General features: G+C 48.9%; 1 protein-coding gene across 4 annotated transcripts in view; it reads right to left on the bottom strand.

The window, feature by feature from the left end:
* TTLL1 (TTL family tubulin polyglutamylase complex subunit L1) overlaps nt 1–24,229 on the bottom strand; it is a 29,066-nt gene extending 4,837 nt beyond the window's left edge. Inside the window, exons 1-9 of one of the 4 annotated variants that reach the window (XM_084748386.1) lie at nt 24,206–24,229; nt 16,089–16,137; nt 14,440–14,556; nt 11,447–11,655; nt 8,930–9,110; nt 5,684–5,818; nt 5,207–5,315; nt 2,726–2,869; nt 195–281 (exon numbers count right to left, since the gene is read on the bottom strand). In XM_084748386.1, the coding sequence (XP_084604512.1) occupies nt 195–281; nt 2,726–2,869; nt 5,207–5,315; nt 5,684–5,818; nt 8,930–9,110; nt 11,447–11,655; nt 14,440–14,552 (978 nt within the window). In that variant the 5' untranslated portion in view covers nt 14,553–14,556; nt 16,089–16,137; nt 24,206–24,229. The other 3 variants (XM_084748384.1, XM_084748385.1, XM_084748387.1) reach the window with 3 other exon arrangements.
* Between the last annotated feature and the right edge of the window lie 3,146 nt (nt 24,230–27,375).

Here is a 27,375-nt window from a genome sequence, read left to right as displayed (position 1 = left end):
CAGCCAAAGCTAACACAGAGAGACCCTGTCTCGAAAACAAAACAAACAAACAAACAAACAAAACTCAAAAAACAAAAACAGAAACAAAACAAAACAAAAAAAAAAGAAGAGCAAGAATGTCCCCTTCTCCTGTGGCAGGGCTAGCCAAGGTGGCACTGCTGGCCAAGTTGGCAGGTGGCAGGGCTGTGAGTTACCTCGATCAGCCAGGGCTTCAGTTTGTCGTCAATGATGATGTCGTAGCCATAGCATTCAAAGCAGTGCTTGTCATTGTTCATCACTGGCTGTGGAGTGAGCAAAAGGTGAAAAACCACAATAGCGGAGACCACACGTCTCCTCCCACACTGCTGACTTCCTGTCACAGGCGCGCGTGCACGCACGCACGCACGCACGTACCAGCAGGCTGTCTTCTATCCCTTCCAGCCCTGTGAAACCAGGTGCACACCAGATGATACGGACTGACTTAGATACACCTTCAATAGCCTTTCCCTGTGAGCTGAACAATTGAGGGGTGTTCGTGGGGGGATGCCTTGAGTGGATGTAGCAGCTGTCAATAAAACGCTGTTTGTTGGGCAGAAGGACAGGGAGTGGAAGGCGGAGCTTCCTAGAGGAGGTTGGTGGCACGCCTTTAATCCCAGCACTCAGGAGGCAGAGGCAAGTGGATCTCTGTGAGTTTGAGGCCAGCCTGGTCTACAAAGCTGGTCTACAAAGCGAGTCCAGGACAGCCAAGGCTACCCAGAGAAACCTTAGGGGGAAAAAAAAAACCCAAAGAAACCAAGAGGAAGTGCGAAGAGCTGGTAGCTGGGAAGTTGACAGTTGGGAAAGAATGCGCCCCAGGAGTAATCAGATTGGCATATTATTGGCATATATGTAGGTTTTGAGGCCTTAAGATTAGAGTAGTTTAGATTCTGCCCAGCATGGTGGTTGCAGCTTTAAAATACACTATAATCTCATTGTGTTGGCTATTTGCACAGTAGGTCATACTGATAAGTTATTTGCAACAGGTGTTGGAAAGATGGCTCAGCTGTTAAGAGCACTTACTGCTCTTCCAGAGGACCCTAGTTCAGCTCCTAGAACCATGTCAGGCAGCTGACAACCATCTGTAACTCCAGATTCAGGGGATCCAATGCTTCCGGCCTCTGTGGGCACCTGCACTCATGCATATACCCACAGGCAGACATGCATGCATGGACACACACACACACACACAAAACAAAACAGAAAGCCTGCCTACTTAAAGAGCTTGGGAATCACCACCCAGTAAAAGGGTCAAAAAAAGGACACTAGACTGCAGCGGGCTCCCCCACAGAGCTGAGGGCCAGAAGGAGAAAGGCCCTTCTGTGAGGCAGCTCTGCACAGCCTTCTCCTCAGGGAGGGCGATGGGTCCAACCTGGGAGTTTCGCATCTCTCACATGCTCCATGGTGACATGTCACCATCCCATGTCCCCAGGTACTGTGTCCTCAGGTCCCACACAATTGGGTGGGTCTATCAGGGGTCAGCTAGGTAGCAGGCAAGACCACCCTGTCCTCCAGAGGGAGAGCTGAGGAACTCTGAGTCCTGAAGTGATCTCAGCAGTGGGCTGGTTGCCTTCCCGTTCCTGCTGACAGATGGAACGGGAGGCAAGGAGACGGGCTTTGGGTCAGGAGCCTTTCCCTCTGTCCTTAGCTCTGGGGTCAGATCCCCCATTTTTCTTGTGAGTTATATGGGGAAGCAAAGACAGCCCAGAGACAGACACCATCTGTGAAGCCCTGAAAATAGGGGAGCAGTGCACCATGCTTCTTTTCTATTTGCTCAAAAATAGAAGTGCACCTGCCTAAAAACTGCAAAGCACTGAGTGGATCAAAGGCGAGGTCAGAAACAAAGAAGGAGGCTATTTCCACCCTTAAATAGCCATGAGACAGCAACGCTAAGCTGCCCGAGAGGAAACCCGCTGCACATGCTGCCCCGGGGAGTAGCCTCTCATGCCAAAATACCCACCAAGAAGGGCTGATGGGGGCTGTGGTCTACATAGTGCAATCTAGGACAGCCTGGTCTACACAGCACACTCTAGGACAGCCTGGTCTAATCTAACATACTGCAGGCCAACCATGACTGTACAGTGAGAACATGTCTCAAAGGAAGAAAGAAGCCAGGCATGGTGGCGCACGCCTTTAATCCCAGCACTCTGAGTTTGAGGCCAGCCTGGTCTACAAAGGGAGTCCAGGAGAGCTAAGGCTACACAGAGAAACCGTCTCAAAAAACAAACAAACAAAAAAACAGAGGTGCAATGGATCTGAGGGTGAGAGGAGTTGGGTGGGTTAAGTGGGGGCTAGGGTGAATGGAGAGAGGGAAAATGGTGGTCACAATGTATTGCATGAGAGAATTAAAAAAAAAAAAAAAAAGAGAGAGAGGGAGATGACATGAATGGGACCCTGTACTTCTACTTTAGGGTCTGTGGCCATATCCGAGGCTCCATGTTCCCCTGGGCAGTATCTACCCAGAAACTGGTCCCAGTCCCTTCCCAGTGCTGCCTGACACACAAGGAGGGAAAAGAGAACAGAAGCACCCCAGCTGTGGAACACTTCCTGAGAAGCACTGGTTAGTCCAGGGCCCATCTGCCCCGCCCCCCACCTGTCACTCACCGCCCCGCCCCCCACCTGTCACTCACCGCCCCGCCCCCCACCTGTCACTCACTGCCCCGCCCCCCCACCTGTCACTCACCGCCCCGCCCCCCCACCTGTCACTCACCGCCACAGCTTTGAGAGACTGCACGATGATCCAGTGGATCTCGTCAAACAGCTTGCTGGTCACTTCCCTGCCTCGGGTGCTCTCGAGGTAGAGTCGCAGGTTGTTGACGGTCCACTTGCCACCATGGATGTGGTTGTAGTCCTCCTGGTGAGGGAGGGAGGGCACGTGGCCTTCAGGGAACAGTCTGGAGTAACCCAGCCCCTTGCCCTCAAGTGCCTCCTGTGTATGAACAGGCACCCTGCAGCAAGACAGAGGGGAACCCTGGCCAGGGTGGTCTGTGCCATCTACTCCACACACTGTTACGTGTTCAACTCCCTACTAGTCTCTTAAGTGACTGTTTAGACTCAGTGGCCCAGAGTGTCACGTGCCACCTGGGTCCCCTCCTGCGAAGCCGCTCTAGGTGAATGCTTTTGGTCCTGGTGTTTCACCACAGCAATGGTAACCCTAACTAGGACAGACGTGTATGTTAACAGTTCTGGCGCTTGGTGGGCTGAGGCAGGAGGACAGCCTGGGCTATTTAGCAAGAGTCAATCTCAGAAAGGTAGTAACTCCTTTAAGACCAGCACTTGGGAGGCAGAGGCAGGCAGAATCTTGGTGAGTTCGAGGCCAGCCTGGTCTACATAGCAAGTTCCATAACAGCCAAGGCAAGACTTTATCTTAAAAAAAAAAAAAAAAAAAAAAGACAAGAAAAACAGCAACAACAAACAGCCCCCCCCAAAAAAAAAAGGAAAAAGAAGGAAAAGAAAACCCAACAATAACAACAACAACAACAACAAAACCATTAAAATGTCTAATTCCTTAAGGTATAATTTTAAAAACGTCTAAATCTTTAATGTATAATTTTAAAGACAACTGACAATGAGCTGGGTGGTGGCAGTGCTCTCCTTTAATCCCAGCACTTGGGCAGAGGCAGGTGGATCTCTGTGAGTTCGAGGCCAGCCTGGTCTGTGAAGCGAGTTTCAGGACAGCCAGGGCTACACAGAGAAACCCTGACTGGAAAAATCAAAACAAAATCAAAACAAAACATAAAACAACTGACAAAAAAGAGAAAGGGTTTTTGAGGGGTAAAACACTTCCAGAGAGACACCACCCTGCCCAGATGCAGAGGTGAAAAACAAGCAAGTCTCCTGGTTTCCAGTCACCCCAGAACGTCTCATGGCCCCCAGGCTGCAAGCGTGGCAGGCCTCAGGCTCAGCTGGCGCTTGCTTCTCGGCCTGCTAAGCCCGCTCCTCCTGGGCTTGCAGCAACCAGGATCCATTCCAGCTGCCTGAGAGCCCTCCCTGCCCGGCACAGAGGCTCCCGGGCTTCAGTGACAGCCGGTCTTTGGCCACACTGACTCCTCTCACCAGGAGAAGGAAGGGGCAGCTTCGCAATGTTCAGAGTAACGTGCTCTCTTTCTAACGCAAGTGTGCACCGGTGTCAAATTTTCACACGAGGTTCAGGCTGCGCTTTCAAAAGAGGGAGTGCTTTGCCATTCAAAAGCACTTCGTGAGGCAACACACACACACACACACACACACACGCACACGCACACGCACACACACACACACACAACGATGCTCATTGGCTTAGGTGAACTGAATACATTTTCAATCTACAGTATTTTCAATTTAAGGCAGGTTTGTGACTTGAAAAATGGCTCAGCAGTTAAGAGCACTTGCTGCTCTTCCAGAGGGACCCGGTTGGGTCCCAGCCCCCATGTTGGGTGGCTCACAACCACCTGAAACATCCCTTCCAACAAGTATGATGCCCTCTTCTGGCCTCTGCGGGCACCTATGTTCACGGACACACAGACACAGATACACACACACACAGACACACATTAAAATAATAATAATAATAATAATAATAACAACAACAACAACAACAACAATAAAAGCTTTAAACTGGGCTTGTTGGGGCCAGTGTGTGACTCCCACATCAAGCCAGGGAGAATCATGAGTTCAAGGCCCGCCTGGGCTATAGCAAGAGCCCAGGGTCAGCCTGAGCAACTTAGTAAGATATCATCTCAAAATAAAAAGCAAGAGGAGGCTAGGAGGCTGGGAGTATATGGGTCGGTGATAGAGGGCTTCCCCAACAGCGCACACCAGGCCCTGAGGCCACTTTCAGCCCAATGACCAACAGAGAGAAACGGGTTTGCCAGGACCCCGCCATCTCGGGTCAAGGGCCCCTTCTTTAACTAAAGGAGAAGAGGAGCCTCCAGCCTTGAGATGACTTGTCCAAGATCACAGAAGCGGAAAGGCGGGGCTTGAACCTATACTCTAAGCAGCCCACCTCAACTCCTACCCTATGCAGACATTCAGGTAACATGCCTGGGACAGCCGGGCCTGCTGCTCTGAGATCTTTCAGTGTCTGGGCCTGAGGCCACTGGGGTCGCCAATGGCTTTCCTAGAACTAGCCTGGTCCCCTCTTACAAAAACGCAGGAGAGAGAATCCCACACAGCCAGGCTGCTTCCTGCAGCGCAAAGAGGAGCCACTCACCCCGTGCTTCTGGATGGCTACGTTGGTAAGGTGGACGAACATGTTGTCCAGCTCGCTGGTGCTCGGCGTGTACTTCACTGTGCAGAAGCGGCAGAACCCAAGTTTGTACCTGGGAGGGAACTCACACCGGGTCACAGGAGACGAGAAAGAGGACACACCATCCACTCGACCGAAGACTGGCTGCTAACTTCCAGTGCTTTGGGTTTCACTATGTAGCCCAGGCTACCCTCAAACTCATGACTTCCCCATCTCTAACTCCTCAGTGCTAGTGACACTTGCTTCAAATGTCCAAAAAAGAGTGCTGTTCTTATTTGTAAGACTTACGGTAACTTCTAGGCCAGCTGCTTTTAAACAAGAGCCACCTATCTGATACTCACCCTGATCCAGGCGAGGTGCGTCCCCCATGTCACTGAGTCATTAATAAGACTCAAAATAAGACTATGCAGTGAGCCCCAGGAGGCATGGCGAGACTCTTACATGTAGCAGCGCAGTGGTCGGTATGTGGACACCAGGACGTAGAGACGCAGGTCAAACTTCCTCCCGCCGATGAGTAGTGGATTATTGATGTAGAGCGAGATCACGTAGGCCTCTTTTGTGGACTGAGACACAAACCTACACACATCAGACAGTCACAGTTAGATTGTAAAAGATACGAGATTAAAGGCGCAACTTGCAAAGGGAAGAAGTGACCACTTGCTGGCCAGCTTTTGGGGTTTTTTTGTTTGTTTGTTTGGTTTTTTGAAACAGGATCTCTCTGTGTAGCCTTGGCTATCCTGGACTCGCTTTGTAGACCAGGCTGGCCTTGAACTCAGAGTGATCTGCCTGCCTCTGCCGCCCGAGTGCTGGGATTAAAGGCGTGCGCCACCACGCCTGGCCAGTTTTTGTTTTTAACTAATTCACTTATTTAATGTGTATAGGCGCTCTGACTGTATGTCTGTCTGGTCACCACGTGCATGCGGTGTCTACGGGGGAACTGGAGTTGCACACAGTTGTGAGCCACCATGTGGGTGCTAGGAATCAAACCTGGGTCCTCTGGGAAAGCAGCCGGCGCTCTTAACAGCTGAGCCACCTCTCTCCGGCCCCAGTTAGCTCTAATCACCAAAATCACACAGCCTAGAATCATCTGGGAAGAGTCTTCATGGGGCTCTCTCTATACTGGGTTGGCCTGTGGATGTGTCTGTGGGGAACATGATGCTTTTTTCTGTGCATCATGTGCATGGCCCACAGAGGTCAGAAGAGGTATTAGGTGCCCAGAACTAGAGTTATTACATACAGTTGTGAGCCACCACGTTGATTCTGCGAACGGAGCCCCGGTCCTCTGCGAGAACAGCAAGTGCTCTTAACCAGTGAGTCATCTCTCCTGCCAATCTTAATGAATTATGTGCAAAGGCAGCCTACTGTGAGCAGCACCATTCCCTAGGCCAGGGATCCTGAGCTACACGATAAAGCTGGTAAGCACATGTAAGCAAGAGGGTGTGCATATATTAATTTCTCTCCATTCTTAACTGTGGATGTGATATAAATAAGACATTTCAAGTTCCTGCCCCCTTGACTTTTCTGTGATGGAACGTGACCTGGAATTGAGAGCTAAGATCAACCCCTCCTCCCTTGAGTTGCTCTGTGTCACTGTGTCTTATCACAGCAACAGAAATCAAACTAAGATAGCATTAAAATTAGAAATCTGTACACAACTGAGTGCGGTGACCCACTTCTTGGCATTCACCCAAAGGAGCTGAGAATCATCACACAGAAAACCCTGCAGAGTGATGCCCAGCATCAATCAAGGCTGCCAGGAGATGCCAGCAATCAAGGTGGCTTCCGTAGGTGAGTGGGTAAACTGCCAGATAACAGAACTTTTTACTCAGCGGCAGAAAGAAGTGTATGAACAAGCCAGATGACATAATGTATGCCAAGTACTTAGTGAAGCCCTTAAAAACACACAGCTTGTGGGGGCTGGACTGATGGCTCAGAAGTTAAAAGCACTGGCTGCTCTTCCAGAGGTCCTGAGTTCAATTCCCAGCAACCACATGGTGGCTCATAACCATCTATAATGAGATCTGGTGCCCTCTTCTGGCCTATGGGGCAGAACACTGTATACATAATAAATAAATAAACAAACAAACAAACAAATAAATAAAAAAGCCAGACACACACACAGACACAGCTTGCTGCACGCTCTTAATCTCAGCACTCAGGAGGCAGAGGCAGGTGGATCTCTGTGAGTTAGAGGCCAGCTTGGTTTACAAAGTGAGTCCAGGACAGCCAAGGCTAAACAGAGAAACCCTGTCTTGAAAATCCAAAAACAGCCGAGCGTGGTGGCGCACGCCTTTAATCCCAGCACTCGGGAGGCAGAGGCAGGCAGATCGCTGTGAGTTCGAGGCCAGCCTGGTCTACAAAGTGAGTCCAGGATGGCCAAGGCTACACGGAGAAACCCTGTCTCGAAAAAGAAAAAAAAAAAAAAAAAAAAAAGAAAATCCAAAAACAAAAACAAAAACCTAGAAACCAAGACACACACAGAGCTAAGTGACAGCAGCCTACCTAAAAAGGCTCCATACTGTGCTTCTAGCCAGATGACATCCTGAAAATGGGAAAACCAGGCGGGAGGTGGTGGTGCACGCCTTTAATCCCAGCGCTCAGGAGACAGAGGCAGGTGGATCTCTGTAAGTTCGAGGCCAGCCTGGTCTACAAAGTGAGTCCAGGACAGCCAAGGCTACACAGAGAGTCTCACTGTCTCAAAAAACAAACAAACAAACAAACAAAAGGGAAAACGAGGCAGGTGGCAGAAAGCCCAGCTGCCAGACAATGGGCTGGAAGGAATTGGGAGGTGAACAGTGTCCAGTGAAAGGGCTGTGTATGACCCTGTGGGGGTGGACACATCACCACACAGTCTAAGCTCACAGAATGACTAAAGTACACATACACACACACACACAGACACACACAGACACACACACACACACACACACACACACACACACAAATGCAAAGAATAAATGTAATTAAAAAAAAACCCAAAGGCATCTGTTGATAAAGATATGTATAATTGGTAACAAGCTCCTTGCCTCCCTCAGGGTGGGACTAAGGGTGACAAGGGAACCATGGATGACATCTCAGCTAGAAGCCATGGCAGGAGTTGCGGGACCCCCACCCCCACCTCGGTGTAATCAGACTGAAACATTCTGCACAGGAAGGGTCCTCTGCCGCTCTGGGGACTCCTGACAGATAAGTCATCACTCCTGGGAAAGGCCCATGCTGAGGCCTGGCTCCAGGCCATGCCAGGCAGCTCAGGACCCTTCAACAGCAGAGGCGAGCTGCTAACACAAGGGCAAACTAGACTCCACCTGCCAGCCAAGCTGCTGCCGGCCCAGGTGCCCCCGGCAGGACACGCCTACTCTCCCAGGCTTTACCCTGGTGACCTGCCCTGCTCCCCCAGTGCAGGTGCTGTTAGTGCTCAGAGGTCCCCAAATCTGAAGCATGTGTCCCGCTGCCACACCTGTGCGTGCCTGCCTCAACCAGCTTGGGCACCAAATGGCCTGCAAAGCCACTGCCTGGGACCTATATGGCTTACCATGGGGAAATCTGTAGTTAATTTACATGTCTTCGGCCACAAGAGCCCTGCTAGGGTACCACATAACAAGCCCACAGCTGGAAAAGCAGGTAAGGTTGCCCAGCCCGTGACCGAGGCTACGGAACCTCGCATGCGGTTAGGGTTTCTCAACTCACGAGGACGTCTTGCTGTCTCGGGACCATTTTTTGATCTGTGAGAGCTTGTTGATGAGGAAGATGCCCTTTCCCTGGGCTTTGCCACATGGCTTCATGATCCAGGTGCTGGACGGGCTCTTCCGGAACTCCTCCACAAACAGGTTGTAGTCAGCGGGGAGCATGTAGGTGACCGGCACAAAGTCTGAAGTAAAGAGACCCATTGTCAGAAGCGGCTGCCCACCTGGGGCTGAGGGCAGGAAAACATCACCATGGTTCAGGGCTCCTCAGCTCACTGTCACCTCAACCCTGGACCTATGTGACAGGACCGCTGCTGTCCTACTCCTGTGTATACTAAGAAGAGACCCTTTTGAGCTATGTGAGTAGACCTTTACAGAAGTACACCACTTAAACCCTGAATAAGCAATTTGCTAGGCAGATATCATTCCTACTTAACAGATGGGGGAAACTGAGGCCAGAAAAGTTGATGATAAATTCTGTTCAGGGCCTGGAAAGAAGGCTCAGTAATTAAGAACACTTGGCTCCTCTGGCAGAGGACCTCGGTTCTATTCCTGGCACCCACACGGTGGCTCACAACCATCTGTGACTCCATTCCCAGGTGATCCAATGCCCTCTTCTGGTCTCCATGGGTACTGCACACAGGTGGTAAGCAGACAAAATGCCCATACACATACAATAAAATAAAAATAAATAAAATCTCAAAAAAGTTTTTTCCCATTCTGCCCTGGTATGGGTTCCTGAACTGTCAAGTAGCCCAGTCTTGATCCCTAGGTAGAAAAGGGACACACATGGCCAGATCTTTAATCTCAGGACTTGGGAGGCAGAGGCAGAGGCAGGCAGATTGCTGTGAGTTCGAGGCCAGCCTGGTCCACAAAGCTAGTCCAAAATAGCCAGGGCTACACAGAGAAACCCTGTCTTGAAAAATCAAAAAGAAAGAAAGAAAGAAAGAAAGAGAGAGAGAGAGAGAGAGAGAGAGAGAGAGAGAGAGAGAGAAGGTACACACACAATCCCTGAGTGTGGCTCAAGAGAGTGGTGACACTGGGCATACTCTTGTCCCTCCTAATTTTGTCTCTCAGCAACTCCATGGTCACAGAAACTCAAACTCCAAGCCACGTTCAGCCCTGCCCACTCACCTGATGACATAAGAGGCTAAGCAGATGCCCATAGAACCTGCCCCAACCCATCCACCTGCCTCAGTGCCTTGAGCTCCTAAAATAATTAACTCAGTGTGCTAGTTGGTTTTTGTCAACTTGACATGAATCTAGACATGTCTGAGAAGAGGAAATCTTTTTTTTTCTGAGACAGGGTTTCTCTGGGTAACAGACCCCTGGCTTTCCTAGACTCACTTGGTACACAAGGCTGGCCTCAAACTCACAGAGATCCACCTGCCTTTGCCACCTGAATGCTGGGATTACAGATGTGCATCACCATGCCTGGCTTGGGAAGGGGAGATCTTTAAAAAATGCCTCCATTGCCGGGCGTGGTGGCGCACGCCTTTAATCCTAGCACTCGGGAGGCAGAGGCAGGCGGATCGCTGTGAGTTCGAGGCCAGCCTGGACTACAAAGCGAGTCTAGGACAGCCAAGGCTACACAGAGAAACCCTGTCTCGAAAAAACCAAAAAAAAAAAAAAAAACAAAAAACAAAAAACAAAAAAAAAAAAAAAAAATGCCTCCATCAGGTTGGCCTGTAGGCAAGACTACAGAGCATTTTTTTTTTTTGAGGTTTGATGTGGGAGGACCCAGCCTACTGTAGGCAGTGGCATTCCCAGTCAGATGGTCCTGGAGCATATAAGAAAGCAGGCTGAAAGGTGGTAGCGCACGCCTTTAATCCCAGCACTTGGGAGGCAGAGGCAGGCAGATCTCTGTGAGTTTGAGGACACCCTGGTCTACAAAGTGAGTCCAGATGGTGGCGCATGCCTTTAATCCTTTGGGAGGTAGAAACAGGAGGATTTCTGAGTTGGAGGCCAGCCTGGTCTATGAACAGAGTCCAGGACAGCCAGAGCTACACAGTGAAACCCTGTCTCAAAAAACCAGAAAAAGGGGCTGGAGAGATGGCTCAGCGGTTAAGAGCACTGTTTGCTCTTTGAGAGGTCCTGAGTTCAATTACCGGCAACCACGTGGTGGCTCACAACCATCTATAATGTGATCTGATGCCCTCTTCTGGCATGCAGATAGAGCACTCATATACATAAAATAAACTTAAAAAAAAAACAGAAAAAGGAAGGAAGGAAGGAAGGAAGGAAGGAAGGAAGGAAGGAAGGAAGGAAGACAGATTGAGTAATTAGCAATGGGAACCGAGCCAGTAAGTGGTGCCCCACCATGGCCTTTGCTTCAGGTCCTGCCTTGAGTTCCTGTCCTGACTTCCCTCAGAGATGGAATGTGATGCAAGGCTTGCAAGATGACACACACCCTTTCCTCCCTAAGGTGCGTTTGGTCATAATGTCTATCACAGAAACAGAAATGCTCACTAAGACACTCAGCCACTGACTTAGGACCCGGGGCAAGTGGGCAGGCACCAACCCAGATAGATGTATTTTCCATTCTCGTCTTTCTCTGCCAGGGGACTTCCTTCCTTCTCCAGTTCCTTCCTGTATCTTTTGATGTTCTTCACCATCAAGTCCTTGCGGGTCAGTTCATAGTGGTTGGGGAAGTGGTTGACGATCTGGTCGTCTGAGAGCCGGTACCCAGTTTCCACGCTGAACACATTGCGAATGGTCTGCACACTCATCCTGAAACAGAGACACGGCAGGGGCTGAGACTTGGAGCTGGGTCTGCGTGCATGCCTCTTCGAGGCCCTGCCAGCCTTCAGGGAGCCCTTACAGGTCATCGGTGTAGTCCACGGCTGCGGCACGGAATGTGCACTCAGGAGTGATCGGCTGTGGCCAGGCTGAAGGGCAGGGTTGGCTTTGTCCCTGTGCCTGGACACTTGTGGTCCCAAGTAGAGCCCATTTATTGCTCACTGGCTGGCGCCAGGCTCACAGATGCACAAGTTGTGTGCTCAGAGGTCTGAAGAGGCATCGGATCGTCTGGAGTTTCAGGTGGTTGTGAGCCGCCGTGTGGGGGCTGCGAATCAAACCCAGGTCCTTTGGAAGAGCTCTTAATTGATGAGCCATCGCTCCAGTGCCCTGTCAGGCTGATTGTTAACCCAGCTGACAAACAAGGTGGGGCAGACCTTTCAGAACTGTGTCAGAAAATCAATTTGTTCCCAAGTTCAGAAAAAGCATCCAAACACTAATATCAACATGGTGACTTGAGGCCCCCAGGTCAACATATCTTATTCTTGGGCTCCTCTGCCTCCCAAGTGCTGGGATTAAAGGCATGTGCCAAAAAAAAAAAAAAAAAAAAAAAGCATGTGCCACCAACATCTGGCTTGGACTCATATATATTCTCTCTCTCTCTCTCTCTCTCTCTCTCTCTTTCTCTCTCTCTCTCTCTCTCTGTTTTTCGAGACAGGGTCTCCCCCTGGCTGTCCTGGACTCGCTTTGTAGACCAGGCTGGCCTCGAACTCACAGTGATCCACTTGCCTCTGCCTCCCCAGTGCTGACATTAAGGGTGTGCGCCACCACACCTGGCTTGGATTCATTCTTATTCTATTATTTTTCTGCACTGCAGGTTGAACCCTGGCAACTGCACATCCTAGGCAAGTGATCTACTACTGAGCTCTATCCCCAGCTTAGAAATGGTCTTCAAATCCTCTAACAAAGCCACTGTGCCTACCGACCTCATGGAGGAGCAGGGAAGGTGTATGAAGGGAGAAGGTTGCTTGGCACCTATGAGGGAACCTCTGAATCACAAATCAAGGCAGCTTGCCACAGGCCTCCCTCTGTGGACTCAGTCCTCCTCAATGCTGCCCCACCCCACAGAGCAAGCCTAAAGAGCTGCCCATGGTACCCACTCCATGATGACCGAAACAGAGGGCCTCTTTAAATGTCCTATCATAGGAAAGATCAGTCACACAGAACCGCAAAAACTGAGACTCAGCTTTCATGGCTGGCAGCCCGGGGCCTGGCCCCCAACTCACTTCTCATAGTTTCCCTTGGAAGAAATTTCTCTGTAACAAATTCCCAGACAGGGTTTCCCTTGGCTCAAAATATTTCCACTTAACACTCTCTAGCAGTTAAGGGCTCCTTTTGCATTTATTTTACTTACACGTTTTTAGGTATATTTATATATTTGTGCATATGGATGTGTGGGCACTCGTGTGAAAACCACGAGGTCCTGAGTTTGCATTCCCAGCATCCACATAAAAAGCCAGGTGTGGAGCTGGAGAGATGGCTCAACAGTTAAGAGTACTGACTGCTCTTCCAGAGGTCCTGAGTTCAATTCCCAGAAACTACATGGTACCTCACAACCATCTATAATGAGATCTGGTGCCCTCTTCTGGACTGCAGGTGTTTGTGCAGGCAGAACACTGTATACATAATATGAATAAACCTTAAATAAAAAAAAAAAAAGGAAAGAAAGAAAGCTCCAAACACTTCTTCCCTGAACAAGGATGGCATTCGGTGCCCTCCACTGGCCCTGGAGGTCTAATGAGTGCCTCACTGCCACTCACTGCCAGGCCAGCTTCAAGTCACTGTTCAGTTTAGGCCTCTCTCTCAGAGCTCAGTGGGCAAAGTGCTTGCTGAATCTTACTTTTCTGTTTCCGGAACAAGACACCATGACCAAGGTGACTCATAAAACAAAGCATTTACCTGAGGGCTGTTAGAGCCCATGACCTTCATGGCGGAGAGCGCTGCAGCAGGCAGGCAGGCGGGCCTGGTGCTGGAGCGGGAGATGAGAGTTCACATTCCTATCCACAAGCATGAGACAAAGAGGAGGAGAGCCAGAGGCACCGAGAGCCAGCTACCTGGACTCTGGGTTTCGCCAGGCCAGTCAAGGAGGAAAAACCAAAGATGCCAGACAGACAGAGAAAACAAAGACCTGCTGGGCAGTGGTGGCACACGCCTTTAATCCCAGCACTTAGGAGGCAGAGGCAGGTAGATGGCTGTGAGTTCGAGGCCAGCCTGGTCTACAAAGTGAGTTCAGGACAGCCAAGGCTACATAGAGAAACCCTGTCTCAAAAAACAAACAAACAAACAAACAAACAAAAAATAAATTAAAAAAAAAGAAGGAAAGAAAAAGAAAAAAAGAAAACAAAGACCCAGCAAGCACATCTGGGGGAAAGGCCTAAATGAAGTGGTCCAAAGTTTAGGCCACGTCCAGCAACCTGGGCCTGCTGGATGAAGCTGCAGGTGACAAACCTTGGAGGAAGTTCCCAGCCACATGCTTCTTCCAGCTGCCTGGCCTCTGAGAGACTGACGTGTCTCGGGTCCCTGGCCCGGCCCGCTGTTCAGAAGCACCATTATTAACTGGTTCCAAGCACTGAGCTCAGGCTACTTACACAGAAACACAAAAGGTAGAGATGGCTTGAACAGGTTCAACTGACTATAGATTTGGGGAAAACGAAAAACAAAAAATAAAACAAACAAACAAACAAAAAACCCACATAGCTTTTTTTTTTTTTCTCTTACCAGTAAAAGTTCCAATCTTCATTTTCTGTCACTTGGACCCACCCTCTCTTCTCAAAGTTGTTGATTAGTACCGACTTCTCAATGTCAGTGACCCACTTCACCTTTCCGGCCATGATCCTGGAAGAGACCCATGGCGTTACACTCAGAAACGTCACTGGGATCAACTCCCCGCATCGCCCCCAAGGGGATCCCCTAATCACTATGCACGGTGAACCCACACACCCTCTACCCCAAGGACTGCTGGTAACGTCTACAGACACCCTGGTCACCATATATGGGGAGAGAAGGACACTTCAGATATCTAGTACAAGGGGTCGGGAGACACTGGTCAACACCCCACATGCACACAGGCCTCCATTCCTCCATAAGTCCCCAGCCCCTATGGCAACCAGGGCTAAAGGGGTTCATGAAGCCATCACCCACAAGCATCCAATGGCATCTGGGTCACCATCCACAGCAGAGGCATGAAGGGACTACAAGGGCAGGAGAGGCTCTGTTCAGAGCACACGGGGAAGGCTGTTCTGAGGTGTGGACCCCTGAGCTGACCTCGGCCGAAGGAGCAAGAGCTTGCACATTCTGCCTGTGCATCTTCATCCTCTGCCCCGCACTGCTTATCTGCTTGTCTCTCCTTTACCTCTCTCATTCTTTTTTGGTTTTGGGAGACGGGGTCTCTCTGTGTAGCCCCTGGTTACCCTGGAACTCACTCTGTAGACCAGGCTGGTCTTTTTTTTGTTTATTTTTTTCGAGACAGGGTTTCTCTGTGTAGCCTTGGCTGTCCTGGACCCGCTTTGTAGACCAGGCTGGCCTTGAACTCACAGTGATCTACTTGCCTCTGCCTCCTGAGTGCTGGACCAGGCTGGTCTTGAACTCACAGATCTCTGCCTGCCTCTGCCTCCCAAGTGCTGGAAATAAAGGCGTGCGCCGCCACCACCCAGCTACTTCTCTCATTTTCTTAAAAAACTATTTTAAGATTTACTTATTTAATCATGTATAAAGTATTCTGCCTGCATGTACTCCTGCAGGCCAGACGGGCATCAGATCACATGCTAGATGGTTGTGAGCCACCATGTGGTTGCTGGGAATTGAACTCACAACCTCTGGAAGAACAGGCAGTGCTCTTAATCTCTGAGCCATCTCTCCAGCCCCTACTTCTCTCATTTTAATCATGCTCTTTTAAAGATTTTATTTATTTATTTATTTATTTATTTATTTATTTACTATGTATACATTGCTCTGCCTGCTTGTAGCCCTGAAGGCCAGAAGAGGGCACCAGATCTCACTATAGATGGTTGTGAGCCACCATGTGGGTGCTGGGAATTGAACTGAGGACCTCTGGAAGAGCAGCCAGTGCTCTTAACCACTGAGCCATCTCTCCAGCCCCTTAATCATGCTCTTTAAAAAAAAAAAATTGTGAGATTTTTATTTTTATTTTATATGTATGTGTACAACCACTCACAGATCGCCAGGTACCTGTAGATGTGACACCCACCGCCCCACCCCCACCCCGTCCCGTCCCGCATCCTCAGCTGGGCAGGAAGTGAGCCTGAACCTTGGAAGGCCAGAGGTTCAGGTCCATCACCCAGTGCTCTCCCCAGACACCATACACACACAGTCTCTCCCCCGCCCGCCATGGGAGTGTCAGCACTTACCATAGGTCCTTCTGCAGTTCCCTGGAGTGCCCAGCGTCTCTCAGCAGCACTGACAAAAACATAAGTGACACACAACTGGTAAGGGACACAGTTATGAAGCAAAACTTGACCAGCCAAATAGATGCCCAGGGATGGCATCTTGTTAATAAACATGCACAGGACAGGCTCTTAAATGGTAAAGGCTTTGGAATAGTCAGCCATGATGGGTCACACATCATCCTAAGAGCCGGAAGCTAGAGGCAGGAAGAGTCCAGGAAGTTCATGGTTAGCCTGATCTAAATGCCATGCCCAGGCCAGCCAGGGCTGTATAGTGAGTGAGGCTTTGTCTCAAAAGTAAATGCCAGCAGGTGCTTTCAATCCCAGCACTCTCAAGGCAGAGACAGGTGGGGTCACTTTGAGTTTGAGGCTGGCCTGGTCTACATAGTGAATTCCAGGACAGGGGGTCTACACAATGAGACCCTATCTCAAAACAAAACAAACACACACACACACACACACACACACACACACACACACACACACGTGCGTGTGTGAAAGGGAGGAAGGAAGAAAGAAAACCTCTATGATTTGATTACTTTACACACATATGCCTATACACTTATAGAGGCACATATGTACAAATAATAAAAAAATGTAATCTTAAAACATTTATAGCCGGGCGTGGTGGCGCACGCCTTTAATCCCAGCACTCGGGAGGCAGAGGCAGGTGGATCGCTGTGAGTTCGAGGCCAGCCTGGTCTACAAAGCGGGTCCAGGCCAGCCAAGGCTACACAGAGAAACCCTCTCTCGGAAAAAACAAAAAAAACAAAAAAACATTTATACATCGAAGCCAGGCATGGTAACACACGCTTTTATAATCCCAGCAGGGAGGCAGAGACAGGCTGATCTGGTGAGTTCAAGGCCAGCCTGGTTTACAGAGAGGGTTTCAGGGCAGCCAAGGCTACAGGGAGAAACCCTGTCTCGAAAAACTAAAAAACAAAACAAAACAAAGCAAAACAAAAACCATTTGCGCATCATGAAAACTTAAGCAAGACAAAGCCATTTAAGGTGAGCAATCACAATCAGCCAGTCTACAGGGCATTTACAGAAGACAAAATGCTACCCACCTCATCCAGGTGACAGGGTATAACCTTCACAAGAGGGAGAACAAGGTTTCCCATGGCCACCCACAGCCTAGCTTTTGCAATGACAGTTATTTGGGCCAGCAGAGAGCTGACTGCGATGGTCCAGTCCCAGAGATGGTAACGGACACATAGGGCAATGCCTGTTAAGGCATTAACAAAACAGTGGCAGTGAAATGGCTCTGCAGCTAAGAGCACTGGCTGCTCTTCCGGAGGTCCTGAGTTAAGTTCCCAGCTCACAACCATTTATAAAGTAATCTTATATCCTCTTCTGGCTTGCAGGTGTACTTGCAGGCAGAGCACTCATACAAACAACAACAACAACAACAAACCCAAACAAACAAAAACCCATAGATAAATTAAACAAACAAACAAAAAATAAAACACTGTGACAAAGCTCAGCTGTGGTCCTGGAGGGGACAAATCAGGTGTCAGCTGTGTCCTAGAAGAACCGCCCCCCCCCAAGTCCACACAGGGCTCTCCATAGCCCCATAGCTCTGCCGGACAAACATAGCAGGCCTGATGGCCATCCCAGTTGAACCCAGCTGGTTCTTGGACACACACACATCAAGTGAAACCACTAGCCAAAATATAAATTCCCTTTGTATAGGACCAAATAGGGGCTACTCAGCCAATCAGTGGATGAGAGAGTGTCCAGCCCTGCAGGCCTGAGAGAGAAACAACAGCCATCCATAAAAGCCTTGCCTATCATGGAACACGCCGAATGTGACCAGGAGAAGATCTGCAGCTCAGAACACTGACCTGGTGGAGTGTACCTACAACCCCCAGGAGGACCAACAGACACACCAGAGAGCTTCTCTGCCTGCTATGATTACAGCCCTAGGCAGGAGTCAAGACAGCCTTCTTAGAAACAGCAAGCAGAAGAGAACTTAGCGGTCTCATCAACCCTCTGCATCCAGCCTCGGAAAACAAAGGCCCTCTCTGATTTCCACACTTTGACCTTTTTACAAATCAGTGTCAGTCAAGTTCCAATGACACCGGGATTCCCAGTATAATTTTTTTTTTCCCAACAAGCTTTCACTAAAAGGGAGAAAAAGCTACCTTTAAAGAAACAAGAGCTAAGGGGCCAGAGAGATGGCTCAGCTGTAGGCGCAGGAACTGCTTGTGCAGAGGACCTAAGTTTGGTTCCCAGCACTCAGGTCAGGGAGCTCACAACCTCCAGTAACTCCAGCTCCTGGGTCTCCCATATGCCCCCTATTGGCCTCCACTGGCACCTACACTCACATGCACACACCCACACAGAGCCATACACATATACATATAAGTAAAAATTAAATACTGAGGAATATTTAAGTAAAATAATATATAATACTGCACACTCATGCCCTGAATCCCTTTCCACACCACGGTCTGCTGCCGGTGTCATGCCCCCCAAAGTGGCTGTCTACCAACATCTCCAATTCCTTGAGAGAGCAGAGCAGAGCCTCTTTTTTTGTGTGTGCTGTCATATGCCAGCACTGTAATATGCTCATTAAATGCTTTCCCGAACAAAGCCAGCTTTACCAACTCCAACTCGGTTTGCAGCGCTATACTTCCAGTTGAGGAGGCAGTTCTGCAAACCGCTCCCCCCTCCCCGCCGCTGCTCCACAGAGGACCACAACTCCCAGACAGCCCTCCTAACAAAGAATACATCACCTCGGCTCTGTGCAGTCTTGCAGAGGAGCTAGCGGAGCCACCTTGAGCTCCCGCACAGGTGCGGCGACCCCCCACGCCCCGCAACAGATGCCACCGCAAACAATACAGACTGCGGGTGCACTGAAAGCCTAGGAGCCCACGAGCCTGGACTAGACCGAAGGAAGGATAACGATGCAATTACAGCAATCTGACGGCACAAAGCAAATCCCAGGAGCTCAGAAGAAGGAATAACGCTGAACGGCGCTGACCTGGACTGGGCATCAGGAGCTAAACCGCCCGGATCCTCCACCGGCGCGCCCGCCCGCGCGTGCGCAGTCTCCACCCGCGGCCACGCCCACGGCGCACGGGACACCGCCCAGTCTCTCTACTGCAACCAGTCAGCCCCACGCGCGCTCCACTTCCGGAGAGGTGTCCTAGCAACAGAGGACGCGACTACTGACTGCAGGACTGCTTCCGGATATGGCTTTTCCTGCAGGGTGTCTGAGAGGCTTAGAGCCTAGAAAGCGAAGGGCAGCCTATCCGTACACCTTCCAGGCCGCAGAAATGAGTTGCAAGGGCTAGAGGCATCGGATAAAGGCTCTTGCCGCCAAGCCTCCGTGATGGAAGGAGAAAACAGACACCTGAAAATAGTCCTTTGATCTCCATCCATTTGCTTGCCGTGGTGAATGCCCACACACGTACAATAAATTTTCTTTCTTTCTTTCTTTTCCTTTGGTTTTTCGAGGACAGGGTTTCTCTGTGTAGCCTTGGCTATCCTGGACTCACTCTGTAGACCAGGCTGGCCTCGAACTTCACAATGATCCTCCTGCTTCTGCCTCCATGAGTGCTGGGATTAAAGACGTGCGCCACCACACCGGTTTGTTTTTGTTTTTTGGTTTTTTGTTTTTCAAGACAGGGTTTCTCTGTGGAGCCTTGGCCATCCTGGACTCACTTTGTAGACCAGGCTGGCCTCGAACTCACAGCGATCCGCCTGCCTCTGCCTCCCGAGTGCTGGGATTAAAGGCGTGCGCCACCACGCCCGGCTACCACACCGGTTTGTAATTAAAAAAAAAAAAAAAGTAATGAGTCTGGAGAAATAGCTCAGGGAGGACCCGAGTTCAGTTCCTAGCACCCCTGTCAGGCTGCACACAATTACCTATTTGTGAGTCACTCCAACTCCATGAGATCCGAAGCCCGAAGACAATGGCCTCATGGGAACCTACACACATGTAACACACACCTGCACACGCACACAAACGAGATAAAATAAAAAATAAAAAAGCTGCATAGTGCCCTTCCAAAGGACCCAAGTTCAATTCCGAGCACTCCCATGATGACTTCTTCTGTTAACAATGCACGTGGTGCGCGGAAATATATGTCGGCTAAGCACATGAAATACATAAAATTTAAAAAATGAAAAATTTAAAAAATGTAAAGGACAGGATGTAAGATGGCAGCGTGAGCCCGGCATCTGGAGGTGAAGAGGGTGCTGGACAGGGTGGGCCATTCCTTTGTCTCCTTCTGTCTATCCTACTGTCACCCGAATTTACCATCCAGAAAACAGATAAGAATTAACCCCAGTTTCTGCAGTTATAGTGTAATGTACATTCCGTTCAGCATGTAGTGATGACAAGGGGCCCTCTCAAAGGACTTAAAGCATTCTTCCAAACAGTGAGCTTTATGCCTGTGCTTGCTGAGCTTCCTGTGTGTGCATGTGTGGAGAGACCAGAGGACATCCTCAAGCGTCTTTCCTAAAACACAGTCCACCATAGTTTGTTTTTTTTTTTTTTAAGATTTATTTATTATGTATACAGCATAATGCCTGCACACCAGAAGAGGGCACCAGATCTCATTATAGATGGTTGTGAGCCACCATGTAGTTGCTGGGAATTGAACTCATGACCTTTGGGAGAGCAGTCAGTGCAGTCAGTGCTCTTAACCTCTGAGCCACCTCTCCAGCCCCCCACCATAGTTTTTGTTGTTGTTGTTGTGGTGGTGGTGGTGGTGGTGGTGGTGTACCCCCATAATCCCCTCCCTCATGCCATGCCCTGGAGCTGAAAGCTGCCAAGCAGGGAGACTAGCTTAGCTAGCAAGCCCCAGGGACCTCCCTGTCTCTCTTTCCCCAACTGTAGGATTACAAGCACAGGCCACCATGCCCTGTTTTTCTTCCTTCCTTCCTTCCTTTTTTTTCTTTTTTTCTTTTTCGTTTTTTGGTTTTTCAAGACTGGATTTCTCTTTGTAGCCCTGGCTATCCTAGAACTAGGTCCATTGACCAGGCTGGCCTCAAACTCAGAGTTTCTGCCTGCCTTTGTCTCTCTAGTGCTGGGATTAAAGGTGTGCACAACTGTAAAAGTATCTTTTATTCTCCTGGCTCATTTACTGTCTGGGAGGCTTACTGCCTCCTGCTAACTTAGGCCTAGTCCTGGAATCATGTGGCCTCCATAAAATCTAACCTGGGCCTAGAATGTTTTCAGCCTCTGAGACTTACTGCTTAATGAGCTCACCCTTACTTGTTCTTTCTGAGCTCTGGGCTGACGGGTTCAACTCAGCTGTTCTGGCTCAAACTCCTCTCCCAGCTGACTTATTCTATCTGGCTTCTCTCTCGGCCTGGAATTGCTCTGCTTGGCCTCAAACTCTCTAATCTGGCGGCTTCTCGTTTTCTGGCTCATTTGGTCTTCACCTGAGTTCTCTCTCTCTCTCTCTCTCTCTCTCTCTCTCTCTCTCTCTCTCTCTCTCTCTGCAACCCATCTCTCTATTACTGTCCTGGTAAAACTGCCTCCTCTTTCTGTAAAACTGCCTCTTAAGTGGCTTCCCTTTCCTCCTCTTCTTGTGAGAGTTGTGAAGTGTCCTATTCTGTCACATCTTCTCTGATTCATCACCTTTTCTGCCACTCAAGTAGACATCACTTTCCAACATGGGTGCTTCCCTCTGCAAACTAACTTTACCTTCATTTGGGATTAAAGGCTTGTATCATCACATCTGGACTTAATCTTTTCTTTACCTGATATTTGCTCTGTACCAGGCTGGCCTTGGACTCAGATCTGTCTGTCTCTGTCTCCTGGATTAAAGGCATGTTTGTATCCCAGGCAGATCACACAGACCTAGAAGGTCTTTGGATGTGATCTCTTGCCCCAGAGCAGCCATGTTCTGAATTAATATTTCTCTACATGCCATCACGCCCAGCTATGCACCATTTTTTCAATGTACATTCAAGGCAGAACTCAATCCTCCTCGTAGCACAGCAAGCAGATTACCAACTAAGCTATTGATTTATCGTCTGGAGGTTACAGGTGCATGGTACCTTAAGTATGTATAGAAATGAGAAGAAAAAACTTGACAAATTAGTTCTTTCCTTCTGTCACGTGAGGCCTGAGGATGAAACTTAGGTTGTCAGTCTCAGCAGCAATCTCTTTTACCTCCTGAGCCTTCTCACTGGCCCCTCAAATGCCCATTTTAAAATCGTTTCCTTAGGCTGGGCAGTGGTGGTGCACACCTTAATCCCAGCACTCGGGAGGCAGAAGCAGGTGGACCGCTGTGAGTTCAAGGCCAGTCTGGTCTACAAAGAGAGTCCAGAACAGTCACGGCTACACAGAGAAGCTCTCTCGAAAAAAACAAAACAAAACAACAAAAAACAAACAAACAAACAAACAAACAAAGGGCTAGAGAGATAGCTCAATGGTTAAGAGCACCACCTGCTCTTCCAGAGGTCCTGAGTTCAATTCCCAGCAACCACATGGTGGTTCACAACCATCTGTAATGTGATGTCCTCTTCTGGCCTACAGGTATACATGCAGGCAGAACACTGTATACATACTAATAAACAAATAACTCTTGAGGCCGGGAGTGGTGGCGCACGCCTTTAATCCCAGCACTCGGGAGGCAGAGGCAGGCGGATCGCTGTGAGTTCGAGGCCAGCCTGGTCTACAAAGGGAGTCCAGGACAGCCAGGGCTACACAGAGAAACCCTGTCTCAAAAAAACAAAACAAAAACAAAAAAAAACTCTTAAAAATTTAAAATAGAACCACAAAAGGCAAATAAGTATTATCTTAATATTTTAATTAAATTAGTGTTGATTTTTAAAGATTTATGTATTTTTGAACCGAGATGATCTTGCTATGCTGGCCTGGAATTCTCTGGATAGAAAAAAAAGTCAGAGATACAACTTCCAGAGATTAAAGGCATATGACATCATACTTGGCTAAATATATCTGACTTTTTAAAATGATATATGAATTGTTACTCAGATTTCTAAAGCTATTTTGAAGAATGACTTTCTCTCTTACTATTAAGATGTCTAAACCAAGAAACTAGTCTTACTCAGAACAGATCCACTTTTGGATTTGGCTTTCTGCCCAAGTGACCATCTGCGTTAAGTCTGTGCCATGACTAGAAAACTAGACAACATTCCCAACAAACAAAAACACCAAGAAATGCTCTGAAGATCCAAAAACAGATGATTGTGGAAATCCCAATTAAAAAATGAGTACAAATACTCAAGAAAAAAAGTGAGATTTCAGCCGGGCGTGGTGCTGCGTGCTGTTAATCCCAGCACTCAGGAGGCACAGGAAGGCAGATTGATGTGAGTTCGAGGCCAGTCTGGTCTGCAAAGCGAGTCCAGAACAGCCAAGGTTACACAGAGAGACCCTGTCTCAAAAAACCAAAACCAAAACCAAAACAACAACAACAAAAATGAGGTTTCTGTGCAAGGCCTTGGTCTAGACCCCTCTGTCTCTCCACTCCACCTCTCTCAGCCCCACCCCCGCAGCCATGCACAGAAGGGCCTATGGGAAGGCAGGGAGACAGAAAGCTGCTTGCTGAGGCCGACCGCCAAGAAGCGCGCGCGCGTGTGTGTGTGTGTGTGTGTGTGTGTGTGTGTGTGAAGCCTAAAGCTGCGACCCTTTAATACAGCTCCTCATGTTGTGGTGACCCCCCCCCACCCCCGCCACAACTATAACTACTTTATAGCTGTAATTTTGCTACTGTTATGAATCTTACTGTAAATATCTGGTATGTGACCCCACACACCCACAGGGGTCACAGTCCACAGGTTGAGAACCTCTGCTTTCAGGAAAGCTGGCAATTTTGAGAAAGGCAAAATAATTGAGCGAGAGCAGCGAGTGCAAGACCGACGGTGCTGGCGCACACCTTTAATCTCAGCACTTGGGAGGCAGAGGCAGGCAGATCTCTGTGAGCTCCAGGCCAGCCCAGTCTAAGGAGCAAGTTCCAGGACAGCCAAGGCTACACAGAAAAACTGTCTTAAAAACAAACACAGAAAACACACACACACACACACACACACACACAAACTTAACACACAAACAACAACAAATCCCAAGCAAACAAAAAAAGAGAAGTGAGTACCATGAACACACTGGACAGGATCAATCCACCTTCCACAGCCAGCCTGTCACCTGCTTTGCACAGCTCGGAGAGTCTCTCACGTTTTTTTCAATCAGCTTATTAATATGGGAACACAATGATTTTAGTACCAGTTAACTGAATGGGCCCTTTCCTTCCTAGTCTAGATTAATTTCTGTTACTGTGATAAAATACCCTGACTAAAGGCTACTTAGGGCAAGAAAGGGTGTATTTACCTCATAATTAACTCCTAGTCATAGGCCATTATTCAGGAAACCAAGGCAGAGGCCAAGCCACACCACATCACTGTCAGCAGTGGAGAAACAATGCGGTTTTAAGCACTTCCACTCTCATCTAAGAGTTTCCAGTCTTACCTAATTCAGGAGGACCCTGCCAGGGGAATGGTGCTGCCCACAGTGGGCTAGGTCTTTTTTTTTTTTATATCAGTAGCAGCAAGACAGACCCCCACTGATAAACTCAGAAGCCAAGCTGGTGGAGAGGATTCCTCCATTGAGGCTCTTTCCTCTCAGCTGATTTCAGAAAAAAGTTGATTGAAAACTGACCATCAGACTTCCCCCAAAAGAACTTCATTCTTGGGCTGGGTTGTAGCCCACTGGTAAAGAACAAGCCATTAAGTAATGTAAACAACACAAACAGTGTTAGGAAGTCCCTGAAACTGACTGGATTCCACTAGGCCCCTCCCTGCCAGAGCAAGCAATAAAAGCTCAGAGTCCCCCTCACAGAAGCCAAGCAACAAAGAAGACTGAGACAGGACCAGCTGTCTGGAGGATGCAGCAGCCTGCTGAGCTGCCTGGGAAAGATTTAAACCAACGGAGGCACCTGGAAAGGCCACTCGCCAACCTGTTGTGCGGCCTGTAGGCTGTGCAGTGTGTTGCAGGGTCCCAGCATTGTGAGTTATTACCCATGCTGAGGTGGCCTTTGGTGACGCAGCTGCCTCTGAGTCATTTCTGCTCCTAAAAGTGACCCTAATAAAGCTTGTGGTTCACAAAGTTGGACTTTGCTGGTATCCATTCTTTGGTCTGTCAGGGGCTCCTTATGTGGGGTGAATAGACCCGTGTGTAGCATTTCCCTGAGAGTTTTATCCCACACCACATGGTTAGCACATATATACGAGGTGTTTAATCTCCTGGGGCGCTGTGGTGGTAGTGGGGTTGTACATTCATCTCACTGTAAATCTCTATGACCCACAGTTTGTATTCAACCATTAATTATGTTTTTTAAAAAAATATTTTCTTTAATTTTAATTTATGTCCGTTGGTGTGGGAGTGTCAGATCTTGGAGTTACAGACAGTTATAAGCTGCTATGTGGGTGCTGGGAATTGAACCCAGGTCCTTTGGAAGAGCAGGCAGTGCTCTTAACCACTGAGTCATCTCTCCAGCCCCTTAATTATGTTTTTTATTTTCACCAATAAGAAATTTTGAAAATAGACTGGAAAGATGGCTCAGCCATTTAGAGTATTCACTGCTTTTGCAGAGGATGGGAGTTCAGTTCCCAGTACATATGGCAACTGTAACTTCAGTTCCAGGAGATCAAATGGCGCCTTCTGGCATCACACGGGCACAGTGAGCATGCATACATGCAGATAAAACACCCATACACATAAAATAAAGATAAATCAATCTTTTAGAAAAAAAATCAAAATAGAGGAAGTTGTGAGAACATACACCACTCGCTTGTCAACAGAAGAGCCTGGATTTGAAGCTCTGACGCCTTACAGTTCTGCTACAGAATTTAAGGAGGCAAGGGCTTCCTTAAATCCCCACCCCCACCCTCCTCCGGGCCCCAATGCCTTTCCATCCCTAAGCATTTACCTTTGGCACCATCTAGTGGAACCATTTAGTATAATCGGCTCCAGGCGGTCGTATCTCAGGACAAGCCTTGCACTGTGGAGAGAGAGAAGACCGTGAGGCACTCTGAGGCCTTGTTCTGCTGCCTCCTGGAAGATATTCAATAAACCTTGCCCGGTAGATGAGGCTTACTGAAGAGGCCAGGATGCGGTGTCTAAGAAGAAAGCACTTGGGCTGGAGAGATGGCTCAGAGGTTAAGAGCACTGTCTGCCCTTCGGAAGGTGCCGAGTTCAATTCCCAGCACCCACATGGTGGCTTACAACCACCTGTAGTGAGATCTGGTGTCTTCTTGTGGTAGACAGGCACATGTGTGGGCAGAATACTGTATAAATAATAAATAAATCTTATTTTAAAAAAAAGGCAGCACTTGAAAAATTCTTGCGTCAGGGCACTGTCGTCAGATAGTCTGGAGTCCAGAAGTGAACATGGCCGGCACCGTGGTGGTGCACGCCTTTAATCCCAGCTCTTGGGAGGCAGAGGCAGGTAGACTGCAGTGAGTTCAAGGCCAGCTGGTCTACAAAGTGAATCTAGGACACCCAGGGCTACACAGGGAAACCCTGTTGCAAAAAACAAAAAATGGAAGTGAACCTGAACCACCGGCCGCCAGAGAGGTTCTCAAAATGCTACTGTGGTACTGATGGTGAGGCTGGCATGTGGGGAACCAGTCCCTGGGAACAAATCTGGCCGGGTACAGATACTTAGGGCATGAATACGGGAGTGCCGATCCTAGCTCCACCTCTCAGTTCTGCGTCAGCAGCTTACAGACCCTGTAGATGTGGGCTGAGTTCCCCCAAGTGAGCATTTCAACCATAAAAGTCCTGTTGAATCGCCAGGCAGCGGGCAGGTCTTCTTCACCTGGCTCTCTTCCGGGAACAGCTGCTGAGCCGGCTGCTCCCTGGTGGGGGCCTGGCTGTCAGGTCCCTTCTCCTCCCTCTCCCTTTCTTGTTCATTTCTGCTCCTCCAGAGCCTCCACCCCTTGTGCCCTCACACTGTGCCCCTCTTTCTCACCACGTAAAGCTGAGCGGCTGTACAGTCTGAAGGAGGAAGGAACAACCACCTTCTTCCATGGGAAACCTTGGTTAGACAGAGGTTCCAATTGAGGTGGCCTCTCCTCGGCAGGCTGCGCCTCCATTTTCTTCCTTCTCTCAGAACTCTAGTCCAGCGCCGAAAGAAGATGGAAAGATATAAAATAATAATAAATAAATAAATAAACCAAACCAACCAAACAAGCAACAAACAAAAACCATCACTTATTGCTCTTATAGAGGGTCAGTTTAAAAAAAAAAAAGATTTATTTATTTATT

This window comes from Acomys minous (genome assembly GCF_964271855.1).
Source record: "Acomys minous genome assembly, chromosome: 12".
In the NCBI taxonomy this organism is placed as follows: Eukaryota; Metazoa; Chordata; class Mammalia; order Rodentia; family Muridae; genus Acomys; species Acomys minous.
The sequence above is the reverse complement of the archived record's forward strand: the minus strand, read 5'-3'. Positions and strand labels throughout refer to the sequence as shown.